The sequence below is a fragment of the Balaenoptera musculus genome, chromosome 2, assembly GCF_009873245.2.
Source record: "Balaenoptera musculus isolate JJ_BM4_2016_0621 chromosome 2, mBalMus1.pri.v3, whole genome shotgun sequence".
Taxonomy (NCBI): Eukaryota; Metazoa; Chordata; class Mammalia; order Artiodactyla; family Balaenopteridae; genus Balaenoptera; species Balaenoptera musculus.
In genome coordinates, this window is record NC_045786.1 from 108937026 (window position 1) to 108961259 (window position 24234).

Here is a 24234-nt window from a genome sequence, read left to right on the forward strand (position 1 = left end):
ATTTTCTTTTTGCAAGCTTATGCATCTAAATGCCGATAGTGTGACTCCATTTTACTTGTCTACGCTCTGAAAAAGGAGTACAGAATATCATCACAGTGGTAATGGTATTCAGGTGCTCCCTGAGGCCTAAACTTCCACAATAAAATATTTGTTAATTTAGTGTATGGATTTTTGTCATTTGTTAAATTCTAAATGTCTCCATGAGTAGTGTCTTTGCACCATTTTTGCATTACATAGGGTGCTGTCATTCTGTAGAATATCCTTATTTTTAGGAGATGTATGCAAAAGTATTAGAAGTAAAGTAGCAACTCACATGGCTCTGTAAATCAGTTAAACATGGCAAAATGTTAACAGCTGCTGAATGTCGGTAAAGGGTATGAGTGATTAGTCTTCATTTTCTGGTAGCCATTTCATAAACTTTTAAAAGGGAATATGTTTACTCAAAGACTCCTCAATTCTTACTCCCCTTAAAGACTTCACACTTTTTTTAAAGTGAAACTCCCATCACATTATTTAGCGCTATACTGCACCAGGATGTCATGCATGTGCAGTGACACAAGGTACAGAAGAATAATGATAAAGAAATCTAACACAATGTGCTCTGTAGTTAGTTTTTAATATATTTGAAAGTAATACTACAAATACTGGCTAATTTCTTCCTGCTCTTTTGAACAGAAGAAACCTATTTCAATATAAAGTCTTACTAAGGTCTAACCTTCGAAAGCTAATTTAGGTTATACTGGACAGAACTAGAAAAGCAAATCAAAGGAACTTAAACATTATCTGGCACGTAAAAAAAACCTCAAAAAACAGTTTTTGCAATTTTACTCACCCTGCTGGTTGCTAGCAAGAGCTTCTCCAAATATCTCAACCAATCAAAAATAAACTCTGCCTTCTGAACTTCACCCAGTTGATTGTATGCTTCTTCATTCAGCAGTAAGCTATGAGCTAATTCCATTCCTTGCAGAAAATTCTCCTAGCTGGTCACGGTTCTTCTCATTAAACTTCAGTCAATATACCTAAGGAAAAAAACCTATAATAGAGGAAAATAATGTTTTAAAAGGAGGGTGAAAAGGAACACAATCACAATACTGGAAATCTTCCACAGAAAAGCACAAAGCATAAATAAATGGAGACATCTTTTTTTTTTTTTAATTAAGAGCCTTTTTGTTTGTTTGTTTTTTGTTTTTTTAAACTTTGGGTTTATTTATTTATTTATTTATTTATTTATTTATGTCTGTGTTGGGTCTTCGTTTCTGTGCGAGGGCTTTCTCTAGTTGCGGCAAGTGGGGGCCACTTTTCATCACGGTGCGTGGGCCTCTCATTATCACGGCCTCTCTTATTGCAGAGCACAGGCTCCAGACGCGCAGGCTCAGTAATTGTGGCTCACGGGCCCAGCTGCTCCGCGGCATGTGGGATCTTCCCAGACCAGGGCTCGAACCCGTGTCCCCTGCATTGGCAGGCGGATTCTCAACCACTGCGCCACCAGGGAAGCCCTGGAGACATCTTTTGTAACAGCTCTAGGGTGAAACTGGGAAAATCCCAATAGTAAACCCTAGTTAACACTGACACAAAACCCCTTTTTTAGAGAGCAGACAGGAAAATAGAGTAGGATTATTGACATTCACATGCAAAAAGTTGCTAAAGAGAAGAGACGTTCCATTAAAATTTTGAAAATTTTAATGTTAGACTACTCAAGATTTTCAGTTTTCTCTGTAGCATAAGCACCTTTTGACTAAAATGGGTCATGGGTACATATTAACAAATGACCAAATATCCAGACCTCCTGCTAAAATTCTATAGTAAAGCTTGATGTCTCCCTGGATCTTTGCCTCCATAAATAACCTGTCATTTACCTGGAGATTCAAGCCAGGAGCAGAGGGACTTATTCCCATTAAAATCTGTTCTCCCAATCTAACAAAGACACTGCCTGAGGCTAGGAGTTTTAGGAAAGAGTCCCATCCCAACCAGTACTGATAGTCTCCTTATCTCTGGGAGCCTTGTTGTGAAAGCAAACTCATGTTTCTGAAGGCACTTGGATGGATGTTGTCCAGGGATTATAGCAATAAAGATCATGTCTGCTCTGACCCAGATCCAATGTAGCCTTCACTTCTGTTGCAGGAAATAATCAACATAAGAGAGGAGGTTTGGTTTTGTTTCAGATTCATGATCATCTCCTGGGTACACTCTAGTTCCTGTGTTGCTTATATACAACACATAAGCGCGTGTGCACAATACATACACACTCATACACAAATCTATAAGATGGCATTTGTGGTTATGGAATTTTTTATTTCTAGGTGCATACTCAAGTATATGGCAGTAAAACAGTATGATGTCTGCAACTCATTTTCAAATGGTTAAGTACATCAATCAATTAGCCATAAAATACGGCAATATGTTAACAGTTGAATGTTGGTAGTGGGTATGTGAGTAATCATTTTACTGTTCTTCAATTTTTCTGTATTTTTTAAAAATTCACAATAAAAAGTTGGAAAAATTATTTAAGAAGAGAAATTTTTTTTTAAACATCTTTATTGAAGTATAATTGCTTTACAATGGTGTGTTAGTTTCTGCTGTATAACAAAGTGAATCAGTTATACATATACATATGTTCCCATATCTCTTCCCTCTTGCATCTCCCTCCCTCCCACCCTCCCTATCCCACCCCTCTAGGTGGTCACAAAGCACCGAGCTGATCTCCCTGTGCTATGCGGCTGCTTCCCACTAGCTATCTATTTTACATTTGGTAGTGTATATATGTCCATGACACTCTCTCACCCTGTCACATCTCACCCCTCCCCCTCCCCATATCCTCAAGTCCATTCTCTAGTAGGTCCGTGTCTTTATTCCCGTCTTGCCACTAGGTTCTTCATGATCTTTTTTTTTTTCCTTAGATTCCATATATATGTGTTAGCATACTGTATTTGTTTTTCTCTTTCTGACTTACTTCACTCTGTATGACAGACTCTAACTCCATCCACCTCATTACAAATACCTCCATTTCATTTCTTTTTATGGCTGAGTAATATTCCATTGTATATATGTGCCACATCTTCTTTATCCATTCATCCGATGATGGACACTTAGGTTGCTTCCATGTCCTGGCTATTGTAAATAGAGCTGCAATGAACATTATGGTACATGACTCTTTTTGAATTATGGTTTTCTCAGGGTATATGCCCAGTAGTGGGATTGCTGGGTCGTATGGTAGTTCTATTTTTACTTTTTTAAGGAACCTCCATACTGTTCTCCATAGTGGCTGTATCAATTTACATTCCCACCAACAGTGCAAGAGTGTTCCCTTTTCTCCACACCCTCTCCAGCATTTATTGTTTCTAGATTTTTTGATGATGGCCATTCTGACTGGTGTGAGATGATACCTCATTGTAGTTTTGATTTGCATTTCTCTTATGATTAATGATGTTGAGCATTCTTTCACGTGTCTGTTGGCAATCTGTATATCTTCTTTGGAGAAATGTCTATTTAGGTCTTCTGCCCATTTTTGGATTGGGTTGTTTGTCTTTTTGTTATTGAGCTGCATGAACTGCTTGTAAATCTTGGGGATTAATCCTTTGTCAGTTGCTTCATTTGCAAATATTTTCTCCCATTCTGATGGTTGTCTTTTGGTCTTGTTTATGGTTTCCTTTGCTGTGCAAAAGCTTTTAAGTTTCATTAGGTTTATTTGTTTTTATTTGTTTATTTGTGTTTTTATTTCCATTTCTCTAGGAGCTGGGTCAAAAAGGATCTTGCTGTGATTTATGTCATAGAGTGTTCTGCCTATATTTTCCTCTAAGAGTTTGATAGTGTCTGGCCTTACACTTAGGTCTTTAATCCATTCTGAGTTTATTTTTGTGTATGGTGTCAGGGAGTGTTCTAATTTCATTACTTTTACATGTACCTGTCCAATTTTCCCAGCACCACTTATTGAAGAGGCTGTCTTTTCTCCACTGTATATAAAAAACACAAGCTGGCTTTAAAAAAAATCATTACTACTACTTACAGGAGTAACAGCTATCATCAAGAACATTAAATGACAGAGAAGGTACCATATACATATAAGATGGATACTCCTATTCACTGATGTATCAAAAATAAATTTGATACCTTATAAATAAAACTCCAAGCTAAACAGAAACAGGTAATTGGAACTGCACAGAAATACAGACAGAATGCTACAGGTAATTAAACTAAACCATATGAAATACATAGCTCATATTCCCCTAAATAAATCTCAATCTTTTGTAGAGAAGCCAGCAAGATGTATTAGAAAATCAGATGGGAGAGACATGGGAAGGCTTTTCTTTCCTTCATTTTTTTCTCCAAGAAAGTTTATGGGTATAAAATTACCTAGAGTACCACATCATCATTATTGTTAAATAAGTAAAAGAGCCCCTTTAAAAGACAGTAGTTGCAAACTGGTACACTGTTGGCTAAATTTGGTCTGCAATGTACGTACTGGAGAAAAAAATTAGTTACTAACATTTAAACACAAGATTTTACACAAAAATCTGGGTCCATATCCCATACAGTAATGAATGACGGAATCTAAGAGGGGCAAGGACTCCATCAGGCACAGTCGCCAGCTGGACTGCCTCATTCATTTACATTATTTGCCAACTTCTATGGGTATTCAAGTTTTCAACCCCTACTCTTTACCTTACTTTCGTCCTCTGGCTTGGGTTAATATCCTAATTCTCACTATGACACTGCACCAGCAGCCAAAAGACAGCTTTGATCCACCACTGTCTTCTCAAACCTATGTGCTGCTTTTAGCCATCTGGGTTGTCCCTCCCTAATTAGTCCTGCCCGCACGCCCAGTGCCACCCTGACCTGGCACCAACTGCCCTCAAAAGAAAACAGAAGTGCACATTAGATTATTTTCATAAACATCAATTCTGAGGAACAAGAACAATATAAACAACCATGCTAACAAATTTACTTTTATAAAGATAACATGAATTTTAGCTTCTTGTTTAAAAAACCCTCCTTTCCTTTCTTAAATTATCGAAGTGAACTGACCAAAATACATGCAATTAAGGATAAAGTTAATAAATGCTACAGAAATAATTTCCAGAAGAAAGCTACTAAGTATACCGAAGGTGAAAAGCAAGTTTGCACTCAGTATCTACGATTGTGAGAGGAAAAAAAACCCTGAGTATCATAGAGAAAACTTCTTATAACTACCAGGGCAACTCAAAATCTCAAGAATCAAATTACCCTTTTTAGAGGTCATTAGGACTACTCTAGAGACATTTTTTTCCTTAGGCAGCAGCAATATTGTGGTGTAAAATGATCTATCAAGAAGCAAAATAGCTAACACAATGAAATAATAAATAATTCAGTAAAAGGTTGAGATCATAAGCAGGGCATAAAGTTATCTACAATGCCCTCAATACACTCCTCATATAAATCACTCCTAATAGAAGTAGACAATTCACACTGGTAATCCCACATCTAAACCCCCAAATCTAAAATGCACCTGCGATCTCCACATACCTACCATCAATGAGACAAGCAAATGCATTTTGCAAATGACAGATGCTCCTGCTCTAACCTATAGTTTCACTTTAGGATGATGAATACAAACGTAGTCAATCTACTGTTATGTTTTAATCTGACCACAACCCTATGGCTATATATACCTGAAGGATGCTTATTTTTCTAGTTTTTCTCTTATTTTCCATTTTTATGTTTGTTGAGATTACAAAGTGATTAGTTTATTAAAAGTGAACATATATATCAATATATTTTTCAAGGTACAGTTATGCTACTTGAAAAAAAGATTCCATCAAACTGTTGTGTGCCAACTGTAATGCCAGCCATTATTTTTGACAGAAACTAATTATTTATTGATCACTTATTATAGTCCAGGCACTACTCCAAGCGCTTTACATTTTCTTGAATAATTAATTCGCAAAACTGTCCTTGGGTAGCTATTTTTATTAGCACTATTTTAAGATGAGGACATTGAGGCACAGAGAAGTTGAGTAGCTTTCCTAAGGTCACACAGAACCTGGTCATACACTTCAGCAATCTAACTCTAGATATATGTGCTTTAACCACTAGATACTATGCTGCCACCCTTTCATCCAATCAAGACTGTCAAACACCTTGAAGCCAGGCATTTTATTTATTCATTCATTCATTTTTATTGAAATATACTTGATGTGCAATATTATGTTAGTTTCAAGCGTACTACATAATGATTTGACATTTGCAAACATTATGAAATGATCACCATATCTATATAGGGTTTATAGAACTATTTTGGGAACATATGCTGAAGTTTATGCAGGGGGGAATAAGTCTCCCTAATCTTTTTGGTCATTTTAGTTTTTTTAAAGTGATTTATTATATCATTTTGAAGAGAGAAAAGAGAAAAAAAATCACAAACAATCAAAGAAACCGTCAAACACAAAATAAGATAGGTTTGTCGAATTGGTTTGTTGTTTTTTTCTTTCCAGAGCATTAAAAGACCAAGTTACAAAATGAATAAGCCACTCAGCAGTAAATGGAACTAATTCCAGAATGTATCAAGCAGTTAAAGTTACGGAATCTGTCTCATACTTAAATTTAAATTACTTTTCTTTGACTCTCAACTCACGTCTCTAAAAGACATCACAACAGCTTCAACTCAGCCTCCAGTCATTAGCTTCTCAGTTTTGTTCAAAAAGCATACAGTAAAACAAACAAACAAACAAAAAACCTCTCAAGAATCTCCCATACTTCAGGTACATACATAAATCTTAAAATCTATACCTTTCAAAAAACAAAACAAAACAAAAACCCAAAACAGTAATTAGCTTAATGGGGAAGAAGGAAACTTTCCTCTACCCTTTTAGGTTTTTCTGGATGGTCTAAGATTAAATTGACATGAGACAGATTAACAGGAGAAAAATTTAATTATGGACATACAGGAACCCCATCCACAAGAGGGTCAAAGACCCCAGATACATGAAATGTTGAAAGACAGAAAGGTAAAATAAGGTATTATGCCATTCTAAGCTAAGGAATGGGACAGTGGCCTGGGGCTTCGAAGGGCAGGAAGAGTCATTCATAGGACGATTAGAAGAGTAGATGTTTGGTAACTAGATGTTTGCTCTGACATAGAGGTGGGGCTACTTAGATAAAAATTACCTCCAGTAATAACTCTTTTCTGGGAAAAATCCCAAATTTAAATTCCTCTAAGAAGTTAAGGGAGGGGCAATATTTTCTCTTGAATCCACAGCGTCTCAACTGCCTTTAGTTCAAAACAATCCTCATGCAAAAGTGACACACTTTGGGCAGCTCGTTCTGAATCCCAAGATTTAATCTAGAAAGAAGATGGGTCATTCTTTACTGACCTATTATTCCGAATGACCTGTGATTCAGGCTTTGCAAAATTATAGGTTACAAAATAGGAACTCACAAGTTACACAGAGCATTAGGTCATAATTAAGATGTTGCCTAAGGAAGGCTGCCCTTGGTAGAAAGAAAATGAGGTCTTTCTGTTACTGTACTTTAAATATCCCTAGGCACAGTCTTAAAGTTGGTTTGCTGACACACTGTGTTTCACTGGTTGTAGGGTAAAATGAATATTGAAGCAAATCACTTATAATTCTAGAGTTAATAGTTTCATCTTAATGATTTTAAAATCCTGTCTGTATTCCATTTTTGAATCTGAAATACCTTGCTTCTTTCTACAATAAACTTACTATTTCAAAATACACCTTAAAAAAAAACCCTTCCTTCAGGAAGCCTTTCATGATTATACTGTCTTCTCTTGATATAGCACTTTTTCCATTATTATAGTTATGCTTCATAAAATGTTTGGCTTCTCTAGCCATCATTTAAATTGTGAGATGCTCCTGGTATTTTTCCAAATCATGATTCAAAAATGTTAACAATGGTTATTAGAGTAGTAGCATTATGGGTAATGCTATCTTCTCTAGTCTCCAAATTTTTAATGATTTAAAAACTTTTAAAATGAAACCCTTAAAAACGAATAAATAAACTAAACTTCCGTTAGATTCCTAACTTTTATAATCCATAATACCATTTGTTAGCATCATCTTGGTAACATCACAAGTGGGAAAGACACATGCATTGCCTGCTGTAGTTCACGGCAATGCCTTTCACTTTCCAAACAGATTCCCAAATCGCAAATTGACAACAGTAGGTATTACTCACTGAGCCAGGAACTTTTTAGATGTTTAATTTATATCACCTCTAATCATCACAAGGAAGAAAGCAAGGAAGGCATTACTCGTCCCCATTTTATGGAAGAAAAAACTTACATACCAATAAACAGTAGACCTGAAAATGAACCCAGGTCTCTTTGGCAACAAAGCTCATTCTCCTTCCTCAATGCTAGGAAGCCCTTCCACAGGGGGAAAAAAGGAAAAACATCATTTTTTTTTTTTTTTAATTTTATTTATTTATTTATTTATTTATTTATGGCTGTGTTGGGTCTTCGTTTCTGTGCGAGGGCTTTCTCCAGTTGTGGCAAGCGGGGGCCACTCTTCATCGCGGTGCGCGGGCCTCTCACTGTCGCGGCCTCTCTTGTTGCGGAGCACAGGCTCCAGACGCGCAGGCTCAGTAGCTGTGGCTCACGGGCTTAGTTGCTCCGCGGCATGTGGGATCTTCCCAGACCAGGGCTTGAACCCGTGTCCCCTGCATTGGCAGGCAGATTCTCAACCACTGCGCCACCAGGGAAGCCCAAAACATCATTTTTGACATTAAGATGTAAGAGACAAAAAGTGTGGAATAAACAGGGCATGGCAGTGGGGGGGAGGCATTACTTTATATTTGGGCTCGTTCTCTCCCTATTTCCCCCTACACCTTTTAGTAAATCACAAAATAGGTTTCACCTCCGAAGTCCTCCAAGGATAAGGGTCAAACAATTAAAAAGGCAGCGTTGGGAACACAGCAAAAGGAACAATACAGATGAGGTTGGTAAACTTAAAATTAAAAGCTAAGCATGGCAAGACAGTAGACCTATAACAATGTAGACTAGTGGTTCTCAACTCTGGCTGCTTTTTTTTTTTTTTTTTTAATTAAAAAAAAATTTTTTTAACATCTTCATTGGAGTATAATTGCTTTACAATGGTGTGTTAGTTTCTGCTTTATAACAAAGTGAATCAGCTATATATATACATATATCCCCTTATCTCCTCCCTCTTGCGTCTCCCTCCCGCCCTCCCTATCCCACCCCTCTAGGTGGTCACAAAGCACCCAGCTGATCTCCCTGTGCTATGCAGCTGCTTCCCAATAGCTATCTATTTTACATTTGGTAGTGTATATATATCCATGCCACTCTCTCACTTCGTCCCAGCTTACCCTTCCCTGCCCCGTGTCCTCAAGTCCATTCTCTACATCTGCGTCTTTATTCCTGTCCTGCTCCTAGGTTCTTCAGAACCAATTTTTTTTTTTTAGATTCCATATATATGTGTTAGCATACGGTATTTGTTTTTCTCTTTCTGACTTACTTCACTCTGTATGACAGACTCTAGGCCCATCCACCTCACTACAAATAATTCAATTTCGTTTCTTTTTATGGCTGAGTAATATTCCATTGTGTTTATGTGCCACATCTTTATCCATTCATCTGTCAATGGACACTTAGGTTGCTTCCATGTCCTGGCTATTGTAAAGAGAGCTGCACTGAACATTTTGGTACATGACTCTTTTTGAATTATGGTTTTCTCAGGGTATATGCCCAGTAGTGGGATTGCTGGGTCATATGGTAGTTCTATTTGTAGTTTTTTAAGGAACCTCCATACTGTTCTCCATAGTGGCTGTATCAATTTACATTCCCACCAACAGTGCAAGAGGGTTCCCTTTCCTCCACACCCTCTCCAGCATTTACTGTTTGTAGATTTGTTGATGACGGCCTCTGGCTGCTTTTAAAAAAATACCGAAGTTGAGCCTAAACCAACTTAATCAGAATCTCTGGAGGCTGGGGTGCTGTGACAAATGGATTTTTCATTTAATCCTCACACCACCATTATAAAATGGTGACCAGGGGTAGGCTGCAGGTCCACTCACCACTGAAGCCATCCCTCTGCTGGCCAGTCAGCCCTGATCTTCCAGGAGGAAAATCACGTCCAAGTTTTGGAGCAATGGCTTGTAAGAAGCCCACACCCTGTTTCCTTCTGACTTTAAGTCCATTTTGTTGTCCTTGGAAAAGGCTGTTTTTCTTTAACTAAAAGTAACCAAAATGCTTAAAAAAAACCCCAGAAAACTAGCACTATTAATTTATAAGTAAAGAATGCTGAGACTAGATAATATAGATAATTTTAATAGCTGATTAGTGTCCCCTACTCTCCTATAATTCACCTATTAAATTGGGTAAGAAAGATTTAACTTGATTATTATTTTTAGATAAGCCCATAGCAACTGAAACTGCTTTAGAAAATAGCAGGGGTATGACAATGAAATTCAAATCTATGATATTAGTATTTGACATGAATTTAGTCTTTCTAGTTCTCTATAATAACCCTAAAAATAAATTAGTTACCCATTAGTTAATACTTTTAAATGTTAAGTATATAATACTGATTTAAGCTCAGTAAGAATTTGATTTAGCTGAGTGATTCAAAATTATATGTACTTTAAATCTAAATATTATAAATATAAAAATTTCATAGCCAATACTGAGATTTTAGAAAATCTGACAGATTCATAGTGACAGTACAAACAGATTCCACTCTTTTGGAAAATATAAAGAAGCCACAGAAATATCAAAACCATTTGACAAAAGCAACAGATTTTGAAAATTCATGCCAGAGAAAGAAAAAGGAAAATATCAGAAGCATAAGCGTTGATTACAGCACTATGAAAAGTGAAAACTGGAAACCTGAAAGTCCAACATTAGAGAAATGGTTAACTTAAGTTTGACATTTTCAAAGAGTATTAGGCTCTTATTAACAATTATAATTATGGAAACTGTAAGTACATAAATCTTAAATGTTGAGAGTGTGCCATAGGTAAAGCAGTGTTTCCTAAAGAGTGTTCTGTAGAACAATAGTGCCAAAGAACGAGGAAATGAGGATAAGTGTTGTGTGTGAGGGAGCGGAATCCAAATCCAAATCATTTTGGGAAATGCCAAGTTGGCAGTTTTCCTTCCTACAGAGGGTCCCCACACATGTAATGTGGTAATGTGCACTATGTATTGCCAGGACGGCGTGTGTGTGTGTGTGTGTGTGTGTGTGTGTGTGTGTGTGTGTGTGTATACACACACATAGAATATATACTGGGTGGGCCAAAAAGTGCCTTCAGTTTTTTAAGTAAAAATAAAAGACACACTTTTCATTTTCACCAAAACTTCATTGAAAAACGTATTCACCCTTTTGTTCCACTACCTTCTGCCATTTTTCAGGCAACTTCATAATTCCATCTTCTCAAAATTTTTTATCTTTTTGACAAAAGAACTGTTCCAGGTGCATTTTACAGTCTTCCAGGGAACTGAAATTTTTTCCAGTAAGAGAATTTTGCAAAGACCGAAATCAATGGAAATCCGAAAGTGCAATATCTGGTGAATACGGCGGATGAATCAGAACTTCCCAGCCAAGCTGTAACAGTTTTTGCCTGGTCATCAAAGAAACATGCGGTCTTGCGTTATCCTGATGGAAGATGATGCGTTTTCTGTTGACTAATTCCGAATGCTTTTTGTTGAGTGCCGCTTTCAGCTGGTCTAATTGGGAGCAGTACTTGTTAGAATTAATCGTTTAGTTTTACAGAAGGAGCTCATAATAGAGGACTCCCTTCCAATCCCACCATATACACATCACCTTCTTTGGATGAAGACTGGCCTTTGGAGTGGTTGGTAGTGGTTCACTTCGCTTGCCCCACAATCTCTTCTGTTCCACATTATTGTACAGTATCCACTTTTCATCTCCCATCACAATTTGTTTTAAAAACGGAACGTTTTCATTACATTTCAGCAGAGAAGATTGCATGTGGAAATATGGTCAAGAAGGTTTTTTTGGCTTAAATTACGTGGAACCCAAACATCAAAGTGATTCACATAACCAAGATGGTGCAAATGATTTTCAACACTTGATTTGGATATTTTGAGTATGTTGCCTATCTCCCACGTGGTATAAGGTTGATGGTTCTTAATTAATGTCTCGATTTGATCGCTAGCAACTTCAACTGGGCTGACTGTGGAGCATCATGCAGCAAGAAACTTCGCAAACCACTTTTGACATGTTTGATCAGTCACAGCGCCTTCTCCATACACTGCACAAATCTTTTTTTGTGTTTCAGTTGTGTTTTTACCTTTCTTGAAATAATAAAGCATAATATGCCAAAAATGTTGCTGTTTTTCTTCCATCTTCAATATTAAAATGGCTACACAAAAATTCACCAATTTTGATAAGTCTTTTATTATTTTTTTATTTTTTATTTTTTAATGGATCTTTATTGGAGTATAATTGCTTCACAATACCGTGTTTGTTTCTGTTGTACAACAAAGTGAATCAGCCATATGCACACATACGTCCCCATATCCCCTCCCTCTTGAGCCTCCCTCTGATCCTCCGTATCCCACCCCTCTAGGTCATCGGAAAGCACCCAGCTAATCTCCCCGTGCTATGCTACTGCTTCCCACTAGCTAACTATTTTACATTCGGTGGTGTTTATATGTTGATGCTACTCTCACTTCGCCCCAGCTTCTCCCTCCCACTCCGTGTCCTCAAGTCTGTTCTCTATGTCTACATCTTTATTCCTGGCCTGCAACTAGGTTCATCAGTACCACTTTTTTAAGATTCCACATATATGCGTTAGCATACGGTATTTGCTTTTCTCTTTCTGACTTACTTCACTCTGTACGACAGACTCTAGGTCCATCCACCTCACTACAAATAACTCAATTGCGTTTCTTTTTATGGTGAGTAATATTCCATTGTATATATTTGCCACATCGTCTTTATCCATTCATCTGTCAGTGGACATTTAGGTTGCTTCCATATCCTGGCTATTGCAAATAGTGCTGCAATGAACACTGAGGTACATGACTCTTTTTGAATTACAGTTTTCTCAGGATATATGCCCAGTAGTGGGATTGCTGGGTCATGTGGTAGTTCTATTTTTAGTTTTTTAAAGACCCTCCATACTGTTTTCCATGGTGGTTGTATCAATTTACATTCCTACCAACAGTGCAGGAGGGTTCCCTTTTCACCACACCCTTTCCAACGTTTACTGTTTCTAGATTTTTTGATAATGGCCATTTTGACCAGCATGAGGTGATACCTCACTGTAGTTTTGATTTGCATTTCTCTAATAATTAGTGATGCTGAGCATCTTTTCATGTGCCTCTTGGCCATCTGTATGTCCTCCTTGGTGAAATGTCTATTTAGGTCTTCCATCCATTTTTTAACTGGATTGTTTGTTTTTTTGATATTGAGCTCCATAAACTGTATATTTTGGAGATTAACCCCTTGTTGTTTCATTTGCAAATATTTTCTCCCATTCTGAGGGTTGTCTTTTTGTCTTGTTTATGGTTTCCTTTGCTGTGCAGAAGCTTTTAAGTTTAATTAAGTCCCATTTGTTTTTGTTTTTATTTCCGTTACTCTAGGAGGTGGGTCAAAAAAGATCTTGCTGTGGTTTATGTCAAAGAGTGTTTTTCCTATGTTTTCCTCTAAGAGTTTTATAGTGTCTGGTCTTACATTTAAGTCTTTAATCCATTTGGAGTTTACTTTTGTGTATGGTGTTATGGTGTTAGGGAGTGTTCTAATTTCATTCTTTTACATGTAGCTGTCCGGTTTTCCCAGCACCACTTATTGAAGAGGCTGTCTTTTCTCCATTGTATGTTCTTGCCTCCTTTGTCGTAAATTAGGTACCCATATGTGCGTGGGTTTATCCCTGAGTATTCTATCCTGTACCACTGATCTATATTTCTGTTTCTGTGCCAGTACCATACTGTCTTGATTACTGTAGCTTTTTGGTATAGTTTGAAGTCGCGGAGCCTGATTCCTCCAACTCCATTTTTCTTTCTCAAGATTGCTTTGGCTATTTGGGGTCTTCTGTGTTTCCATACGAATTGTAAAATTTTTTGTTCTAATTCTGTGAAGAATGCCATTGGTAGTTTGATGTGGACTGCACTGAATCTGCAGATTGCTTTGGGCAGTATAATCATCTTCACAATATTGATTCTTCCAATCCAAGAACATGGTATATTTTTCCATTTATGTCATCTTTGATTCCTTTCATCAGTGTTTTATAGTTTTCTGAGTACAAGTCTTTCGCCTCCTTAGGCAAGTTTACTCCTCGATATTTTATTCTTTTTGTTGCAATGGTAAATGGGAGTGTTTCCTTAATTTCTCTTTTTGATTTTTCATTGTTGGTGTATAGGAATGCCAGAGATTTCTGTGCATTAATTTTGCATCCTGCAACCTTGCCAAATTCATTGGTTAGTTCTAGTAGTTTTCTGGTGGTATATTTAGGATTTTCTATGTATAGTATCATGTCATCTGCACAGTGACTTCTTCTTTTCCAATGTGGATTCCTGATAAGTCTTTTTTTAAATGCATGCAGATATGACAGCTGTCACATATAATCTAACAAAATTGTTTCAAATGAAGTTAAAGACAACTAAGTGCTACTAGAGCCATCTTACAGAAAAAACTGAACGAACTTTTTGGCCCACCCAATATATATACAGCACTTGATGTTTCTCAACATCTTTTAAGTATGAACCTTTGCCCCACCTTTACGTTTTTCTTTTTTTTCCCAGCTGGGAATCCTGTGAACTCAGTGTTCTATAGTACACAATCTTTAAATACTAACCATTAAAGAGTACTGTAAGTCAAAAAATTTAAAATTCCCTTTCGCTTATACTGTGACAGGATTTTTTAAGAAGTAGAAGACTATGTAACAAGTCAATGTCACACTTCTACTTAAAAGTAGCCATTTCTGGGACTTCCTTGGTGGTGCAGCGGTGAAGAATCCACCTGCCAACGCAGGGGACATGGGTTTGAGCCCTGGTCCGGGAAGATCTCACATGCTGCAGAGCAACTAAGCCCGTGCGCCACAACTACTGAGTCTGCGCTCTAGAGCCCACGTGCCAAAACTACTGAAGTTTTGCCTAGAGCAAAGTGTCCAGAGCCATGTGCCTAGAGCCCATGCTCTGCAACAAGAGAAGCCACCGCAATGAGAAGCCCGTGCACCACAACGAAGAGTAGCCCCCACTCACTGCAACTAGAGAAAGCCCACACACAGCAACGAAGACCCAATGCAGCCAAAAATAAATAAATAAAATTTTAAAAAATAATAAATTTATTTAAAAAGTAGCCATTTCTGATTAATGTTTTGGATCAAATTATCTAACATTCAGAATTCTAAATACAAACAGAATCTTTTCTTTACTACTCCTGGAATATAAGTAAAGAAAAAAATAGTTTTAATTAACCTAGCATATTTAAGATTTATCAGTTCACATAAAAATCTGTATTATTCATACTTTTTTTAAAAATTAATTAATTAATTAATTTATTTTTGCTGTGTTGGGTCTTCGTTTCTGTGCGAGGGCTTTCTCTAGTTGTGGCAAGCGGGGGCCACTCTTCATCGCGGTGCGCGGGCCTCTCACTATCACGGCCTCTCTTGTTGCGGAGCACAGGCTCCGGACGCGGAGGCTCAGTAATCGTGGCTCATGGGCCCAGTTGCTCCGTGGCATGTGGGATCTTCCCAGACCAGGGCTCGAACCCGTGTCCCTTGCATTGGCAGGCAGATTCTCAACCACTGCACCACCAGGGAAGCCCCCATACTTTTAACAAGCTAAAAATGGCTTGTTGTACCATAAGTTTTAAAATTTGATTTTTGGATTCTGAATACAATTCCCATATAATCAACTTAATCCATGTTTCTTAAGTCATATGACAAAAGTCTAACTTGCACCATGCCCCAGGCACAGCACTAATACCTTGTTTTACTATATAATGAAAATACATCCAGTGTACCAAGATTCAAACAATATTTCCTGCAAACTTGGTAGATATGGCAAGAAAGCTGCTTCTCACCACTGCATAATACAAGTCAATAGGAAAGGCAGATACGCTCAACTCCAAAAACTGATGGGGAGCACATCCTGTAAGACAGAGAAGCTAGGATGGAATAGGAAAGAAACAGGAGTTATACAGAAATTTATAAGTTGGGGTAAGAAAGGGCCAGAAGTAGGGATGCAATGTCCTTTGCCTTCCTCTCTTGTTTTTCCGAAGTGCTGCAGATTACCATTAGGGATGCGAAGAATGGCAGAAGCTGGATTCAATGAAGGAGATTGCTAGTAGGGGCCCCATTTGAAGTCCAGCCCTGGGAATTCTCTTTGCAGATTACAAAAGAGAAAACCTTTAAGAGTAAAAGGAAGTATGGGTGGAGGGGGAGGGGAACTGAACAGCAGGAACCAACTCTAATAAGGCAATGATAGGAAAAGGAACTAACATTTCTTGAGGATTTACTTACTAGAAACTTTTAATTCACTCTCTCATTTAATCTTCATAACACTGAACCTCAGATATTATCATCCTCATTTTACAGATGAGGATAATGAGTTAAGCAATTTGTCCAAGATGAAGATGCTATTCAAGTGGAAGAAAGATTAACGCCTACATCTATCTAGTTTCAATGTCCATGTTCCTTCAACTACTTTCTACATTCTCTTCATACAGTCTCTAATCACTGCTATTACTGACAGTTACTGCCATGCCCACTGAAGCATCTAATCTTTATAACTTTGTTCTTTCTTATCACTGCACTCTCCTCTTAGGTCTCCAATACTTTGAGGCTTTTTGATAAAGTGTGAGGTCTACTAGAGACATCAACTTCCAGAGGGCCCTTTCCATCTAGACAGTAAATCAATAAGTACTAACAGTGTTAGGTTAGTCTTTGGCTATTCTTGACAATTTTTATCACTCTTCATTCCACAAACCAACTCTTCCACCTCCCCCTGGGAAGAAAGATTTCACTCTGGACACTTTGGAATTCCAGAAGGCAAATTTTAAAAGAGAAATTTTACTCTAATATCTCCTACCACACTCAATTTGAAAGTCACTATCTAAGCAATCTCACTACTTGGTACCTAATTAAGAATCCAGTAACAAGAAGTACAATAAAAAACAAAAAAAGTTAAAAAAAAAAGAAGATATACAGCAATTAATTGTTTCAAAGATCATGAACTTCACTGACATTAAGTTTCTTGTCTCTCAAGGCCTGTTCATTCTTAGTTTAGTTTAGACATGACTAATAATCCAGTTATCTGGATTCTAGTTAGGGTGGAGTAGAGCACCATATTAAAACTGAAGAAGCAAACTCACTGAGAGCAGGAAGAAGTCAGAGCAGGCAGGAAACAGTGACGGAAGTGACCCAAACACTATTTAATACAGATATTTTAAAAAGCAGGCAATATGGGGATACTTAGTTCAAGAGCGAAGTTCACAAGATGCCATTATTCCCCCAGCTCAGCAGAGGCCAGGAATCCTTGCTCAATTTTCCAAAATATCACTGTATTTGCTGCTCATGAAATCTGCCACCTAGGACTTCCTAGTTAGCCATTAGAGTCCACCTGCTATAGAATCCCCTCCTTTTTCCCCTTCTAACTATTCATGGCTCTTGCACCCTGGTTAGCATTCACAGATTCACCCTTAATGCACACTATCGTCTGACATCTTGGCTTTTCCTCACGGTTCCCACTTCTAATTTACAACATATCTTATGAAATGCCTAGTCTATAATTTAGCTACAGTTCTGACCCTCTTGGAGCCCTACCTGAGGGTTCTTGTTTTTTAGCAGACACTGCTTCCTACTCCCTGCCAGATGCCTAAGTAGGCTCTTAACATTGCAAGTGCAGCTCCCTGGAACAACTCCATTATTCCTCTGCTTTCTGGCTGCCACCATCATAGCCCACCCAAGTAATACACTGAACATACCATCTATTACCTCTAACCCCTAGTTGCTCTGGGGCAGCACTCCATAATCAAACTCACTGATATTTCTGCAGCAAAAGATAAACATTCACATAAAGGTGGGATAAATAATGACTATAAATAGCTTCATATCAGCTCAGGTGATGTTTTGCTGCCAAATGAGTTAAGAAAAAAGCCTTTTGGACTCTGTAAGGTTAAGGGATTTTGTACCTGTATATACTTTTCTTTTCTTTTTTTTTTTGCTTTCCAGATTTCCTCCCAAAATATCTTTTAAAAATTTTTGTGCATTTCAATGGGTAATTTCAATTTTCTGATAATTTTACTTACATAAAAAATGTATTGAACAAGTGAGGTATTATTTTGAATATATATACAAAAACATGCATATATTCAACATACAGAAATCTACAAGCACAAGAGAAAAGGATATAGACAGATGCTGTTGTATATCCATAGAGAAGCATCATCTAGAAAATAAGTACAAAGAAGTACATATATAAAATATTTTATTTAGTGAAGTTAGAACCATACCACGGTTTTAAGATTAGCAAAAGTATATACTCTGCTTTAAATATTTAAATATCACCTCATACAAGTTTTCCTTCTTTCCTGTCACATAATTAGCTCTAATTTCTTAGGCATGTAACACTAACATAATACTTTAATATGGCTATATTATATGCTTCTTTTCTAGAAATAATTATCTTTTAAGTTGTTACTACTAAAAGAAAATCCCTAACATGATTCAGGATACATGCTCCAGTTTCAATCTGTTGGGTATCTGTTTAGAGGGTTCCAATTTCCAATTTGGGTCTTACTGTATATATACGTTTGACTTCATGCTCACAGTTACACTGTCAATAATTTTCTGTCTGATCTTTTAATCAATGTCACTAGATTCATGGTAAAAAAACAAAAAGTCTGAATAAAAATAACTTACTGTTACTTGTGAAAAACACAAATATTAAAAAGAGACTTTACTAAATGGAAAAAAATTTCCACATCAGACCTAAATTAAAACCGAAATTGGGCTTCCCTGGTGGCGCAGTGGTTGAGAGTCTGCCTGCCAATGCAGGGCACGCGGGTTCGAGCCCTGGTCTGGGAGGATCCCTCATGCCACGGAGCGGCTGGGCCCGTGAGCCACAATTACTGAGCCTGTGCGTCTGGAGCCTGTGCTCCGCAACAGGAGAGGCCGCGATGGTGAGAGGCCCGCGCACCGCGATGAAGAGTGGCCCCCACTTGCCGCACCTGGAGAAAGCCCTCGCACAGAAACGAAGACCCAACACATCCATAAATAAATAAATAAAAATTAATTAATTAATTAATTAAAAAAAAACAAAACTGAAATTATAAAGTTTTTAGAAAACACGTAAAAATCCTTCCCGTTCTCTAGCCTTCCAAAAGTCTAGAATTGCTGAAATTAAAAATTATTAGGTAAATATAACAGAAAAGGCATGACCTTTTTCCATCATTACACATCTAGGATGTGGAAGCATTTATGGGATCCAGTAGTTCACCTAACATAATGAAAAAGATGAAGAATTAAAACTGAACTTAACCTACTTCCTCCCACAAAAGACATAGTGATTAAGAGTTTACAGAGTTCTAGTGCAGGGTCAGCACTTTTTTCCTGTGAAGGACCAGAGAGTAAATACTTTAGGCTGTGTGGACCACACAGGCTCTACCACAACTACTCATAAACAATACATAAACGGCCATAAATAGATGAGTGTGGTTATGTTCCAGTACAACATTATCTGTAAAAACTGGCAGCAGGCTGGATTTGACCCACAGCCTGTCAATTGCTGACCCCTAGTGTAATCCAAAGAATTTAACACTACAACTAGACAAGGGATTCAATTAAATGATATAAACAAGTCTCTACTAATTCCTTAGGCCTCAGTCAATTCATTTCTTAAATGAAGTTTAATAACAGTTTCTGCAGTCTCCTTAAAATGCAGAAATGCTTTTATGTGAGAGGACTAAGGTCCCACGAAGGGGCTGTTCAAACCCATCAACTATACTATGGATAATTAATGAAACACAAGAGTCAATAAAGCCTTTTTTAAAAAATGCCGATGTCATTAAATTGGTTAATCAGGATTTAGAATAAAAGAATTTTAGAATATGAAGGGACCTAAACAAATCCAGAGTTTAATCTTTTATTTTATTCAAAAGATAATTAAGAAAAGCTCATAAAGGTTATCAACGCTCTTAATCCCGTTTTTGAAATAAAGCTGAATGGCAGAAAGGAAGATAGGTGTATTGCTTAAAGACGAAAAGCTCTTAAATTTTTTCCTTAGAGAACATATTATTAGTGCAATTTTAAAAAATTTTAAGGTACTTTGGATTATGTATTTTCTGTTCTAAAGTCAGATACAATGATAAACAAAAAGAAAAGAAGAGAAAAGTTAAAAGAGATCTGTAAACAGTAGTGGAGGAGCTTAAGCTAAAATTCAGGTCTCCCGTCAGTTTAGGAGTCTTCCAATACTATAACTATCTATATAAAATAGCTGTACTTTTCCCAACTGTCACTATTCTTGTTATAAACCCTGCCTGCTCACCCATTTCATTAAAGGGGAAAAAATCTATGGTATTAAAATGTAAGATAAATCTCGGCTTCAATGCTGATCTAAAACCACTTTCTCAAAGACATACTTTCTAAAATGTTTGGAAAACGAAACAGGGCAATTCTCCTTTCCCCATCCACCTAATGCCCAGCTCCAAGCACACTTTTTCCTTACACTATAATCTCGCCAGAGTATTTTCTCTGACAAAGTTCTGAACCGTACTTACGGGCCCCTTTTTTCCCTTTTAACGTCTTCTCTAGGCTGTTAAGTTCCTTAAGGGCGCTGAGCCTGCACATAAAAGATGCTGAATATTTGTTGAATAAATGACTGCACATAAAAGCAATGTATAACTATGACCTTTAATAAATGAGCGCAAATCATTTGACACCTATTATCTGACTTGACAGTTAACAAAAATCATCTTAACTTGCCAGAGGTATACATTACTGTGACTAGTAAATACCATAAAGCGCTTCATAAAGTTTCCAAAGACTTTATAATCCCTTGAAATGACACTGCGCTGGCCGAAAGTAGGGTAAGAAGAAATGCTTCTTCGTACTAAGCAAATGCTACCCCGGCAAAGGCTTGCTTTCCTTGCGAGAAGGCACTATCCATATCCACTCTCCACTGCTCCCAGAAACGCGCCTCCAGGGTTGCGCGCGAGCGTTCGGAGAACCTCTCCCGAAGCTCGGGTTGGGGCCCCGCTCCCGGCCAACCCCCGGCGCGGCGGGCGCCGCCAGGGCGGGTCCGGGGAGCAGCGCGCCGGCGAAGCGGGCTCCGACCTTCCGACCTTCCCCGCAAGCCTGGGGACTCCCGCCGGCGGCCAGAGTCCCCGCCTACCTGTTGTGCACGGGGGAAACCAGACTTTCCCAGAGCCCAAGAGGAAGGACGGAGGGCACGGCTACTCGGCCGTCCCCGCGCCGCAGTTCAGCCCCTCCTCGGCGGGCTCCGGCCCCTTCGGCCAGATCGCCTAATCCCTCGTCCCGTTCCTGCTCCCGGGGTCCCAGCTTCCTACACCGCTTCGCTGCCGCGACCACCCCGGGGACCCTCCAGCCGCTCAACTTACAGTGCAGGCCCCGGTGTGTGGTTCCTCCTAGCCGGCAAGCAGCACGGACACCGCCCCCTCGCGCCGGGAGCCGCCTCCACTGCGGCGATTCCCGACTGCTCGCCCCCGGGGTCCGCCACGACCACGACTCAGCGACCTTCCCAGCCTCGCCACGTTATCGGATCCACAGCGCTGGGACTCGCAGGCGGTAGCGACTGCGAGGCAGCGGGGCGGGAGGGGCGCGCGCGGGGCGGGACGGAAAGCTCGGAGCCTGGAGTGCGGCGGGAGCCAGCGATTGGGAACACGCCCCGCACCGCGCCGAGACCCCGCCAGCCGGCCGCCGAGCTATCGAGCGCCCACACTGGCAGGCGTGACTGCTCCACCTCCGAAAGAGCGATGGCGGAGACTGCGGCCTAGATTGAGGCCAGGGCAGCGTCTTTGCAGTCTGGAGAGCTTGGCCACACCCATTTTTGTTTGTTTTCGACTCTACCCAGAATCCTTGGGGCATCTGAAGTCTAAGGCACAACTGGAGCCTGGAGAAATTCAGGCAGGGAGTGCCGTGGGTGTAGGTGGTGGAATGCTAGACTGGGAAGGGGCCTTAGAGAGCCTTGTGTCCTACAGCCCGAAACTCTGGGGCCTGACGTAAAGCAGCTTGCTCAAGGTCACACACCCAGTCACTGGCGGAACTGGGATTAACAACCTCTTGGCCCCAAGTCAAGTGCGTTTTTCTAGTATACTCAGCATTTTGAACGTAATTTTTCAATTTCTATTTTGAAACAAGCACAAGCTTACAGAAATGTTGCAAGTATAGAGAACAGAGAACACTTTTCTTTCCTGAACCATTTGTGATCTAAGTTGCTGACACAATGCCACATTGGCCCTAAATACTTTAGTGTGTAGTCCTACTAATAAGCACCTCTATTACATAATCACAATATAACTAGCAAAATCAAAATATGTGATACATTACGTTTTGCCAGTTGTCCCAATAACGCTCTTTATGATGAAAGGATTCAGTTCAGGATCAAGCACTGTACTTACTTGTCATGTATCTTTAGTCACCTTCAACCTGGAACACTTCCTTGGTCTTTCTTTGACTTTCACATCCTTGATACTTGTGAAGATTCCTGGCCAATTATTCTACAGAATGGCCTTCACTTTGCATCTGTCTGATGCTTACTCATGATTAGATTCAGGGTAGATGTCTTTGACAGGACTCTCAGAAAAGTGATGCTCTGTTCTTCTCATTGCATCCTATGAGGTGGCACATGATTTTAATGTCTCATTACGGGTGTTTATTTCAATAAGGTAGTGTCTGCCAGGCTTCTCCAGTAGTTACTTTTTTCCTCTTTGTAATTAGGAAGTATTTTGTGGGGGAAATTCTTTGAAGCTATGTACTTTTTTTTGTTTCTCATCAAACTTTCAATTAATTTATTTCTATTAGCATGAATTCAAAGTTTCCTATTTTATTAAATGGGTTATAATTTATCATTGTTTATTTTGGAGTTCAAATTGTCCCAAGTTTGGTCAGTGAGATTCACCCATTCATGCTGGCTTCTGTGTCTTTGTGTGTTTTACATCCTTTCACAATGTATTATTGTAAAACATTTTTTAAATACAGAAAATTTGAAAGAGTTTTATATAACATATATCCCACCATCCATATTATTCATTAACATTTTACTATTCTGTCCCCTTTTGGCACACCTCCATCATTCTTTGAGTACTCCCTTAATTTCTGGCACCTGGATGCAGCCATTTATCCGGGAGTCCTGGTTCCTTTTAGTGGAGAATGATATTTAGTTTATTTATTTATTTATTTATTTATTTATTTATTTATTTATTTATGTTTGGCTGCGTTGGGTCTTCGTTGCTGCGCACAGGCTTTCTTTAGTTGTGGCGAGTGGGGGCTACTCTTCATTGTGGTGTGCGGGCTTCTCATTGCAGTGGCTTCTCTTGTTGCGGAACACAGGCTCTAGGCGCGCAGGCTTCAGTAGTTGTGGCACATGGGGTCAGTAGTTGTGGCTCGCAGGCTCTAGAGCGCAGGCTCAGTAATTGTGGTGCATGGGCTTTGTTGCTCTGTAGCCGTGAGATCTTCCCAGACCAGGGCTTGAACCCATGTCCCCTGCATTGGCAGGCTAATTCTTAACCACTGAGCCACCAGGGAAGTCCCCAAGAATGGTATTTAGAAGCACGAGGCATGCTCACTGCTATTGAGGTATCACTGCTCAGGCTGTCTTAGGGTTTGTAGCTAAGGAATATTTGTACATTCATACACATATACAGTGCATCTATATATGTATACTCACATTTAACACATTTATAGCTAGATTTCTTTATTAAACTATGTATGTTGAAAAACCACATGTTCACAGTAATACCTCCAATCCAGCATCACACAGTTTATTCTAGTTTCCTCCCTTCCACATTTGTAACTCCTTTCTCCTACAGAGAGAATGCTGGATCCTATTATCTTTGAGATATTTACTTGTTTGAACACCTCTCCTATATTTAAGCAATCACCCATTGCTGCTATCTCTCCCTTTGGAGGATGCTGCCCTTATCCCACTAAGGGTCTGAAACCCCAAAATTAGCCACCACAAGCCCCTCCTTCTCTTTCCTTACCCCTGCTCCCAAACCCTGTGCCCATGCCCAGTCTGTAAGCCCTCTCCACCCTGCTCAGGCTCCATCCCTTGCCAAGCATCCCTCTAGGCACCCT

General features: G+C 39.0%; 1 protein-coding gene across 4 annotated transcripts in view; it reads right to left on the reverse strand.

Moving 5' to 3' along the window:
* Positions 1 to 22453, reverse strand: part of HEATR5A (HEAT repeat containing 5A) — a 114888-nt gene extending 92435 nt beyond the window's left edge. Inside the window, exons 1-2 of one of the 4 annotated variants that reach the window (XM_036842428.1) lie at positions 21537 to 22453; positions 833 to 1033 (exon numbers count right to left, since the gene is read on the reverse strand). In XM_036842428.1, coding sequence (XP_036698323.1) covers positions 833 to 958 — 126 coding nt within the window. In that variant the 5' untranslated portion in view covers positions 959 to 1033; positions 21537 to 22453. Of the gene's footprint in view, positions 1 to 832; positions 1034 to 21534 lie in introns of all 4 variants that reach the window. The other 3 variants (XM_036842427.1, XM_036842426.1, XM_036842429.1) reach the window with 3 other exon arrangements.
* Between the last annotated feature and the right edge of the window lie 1781 nt (positions 22454 to 24234).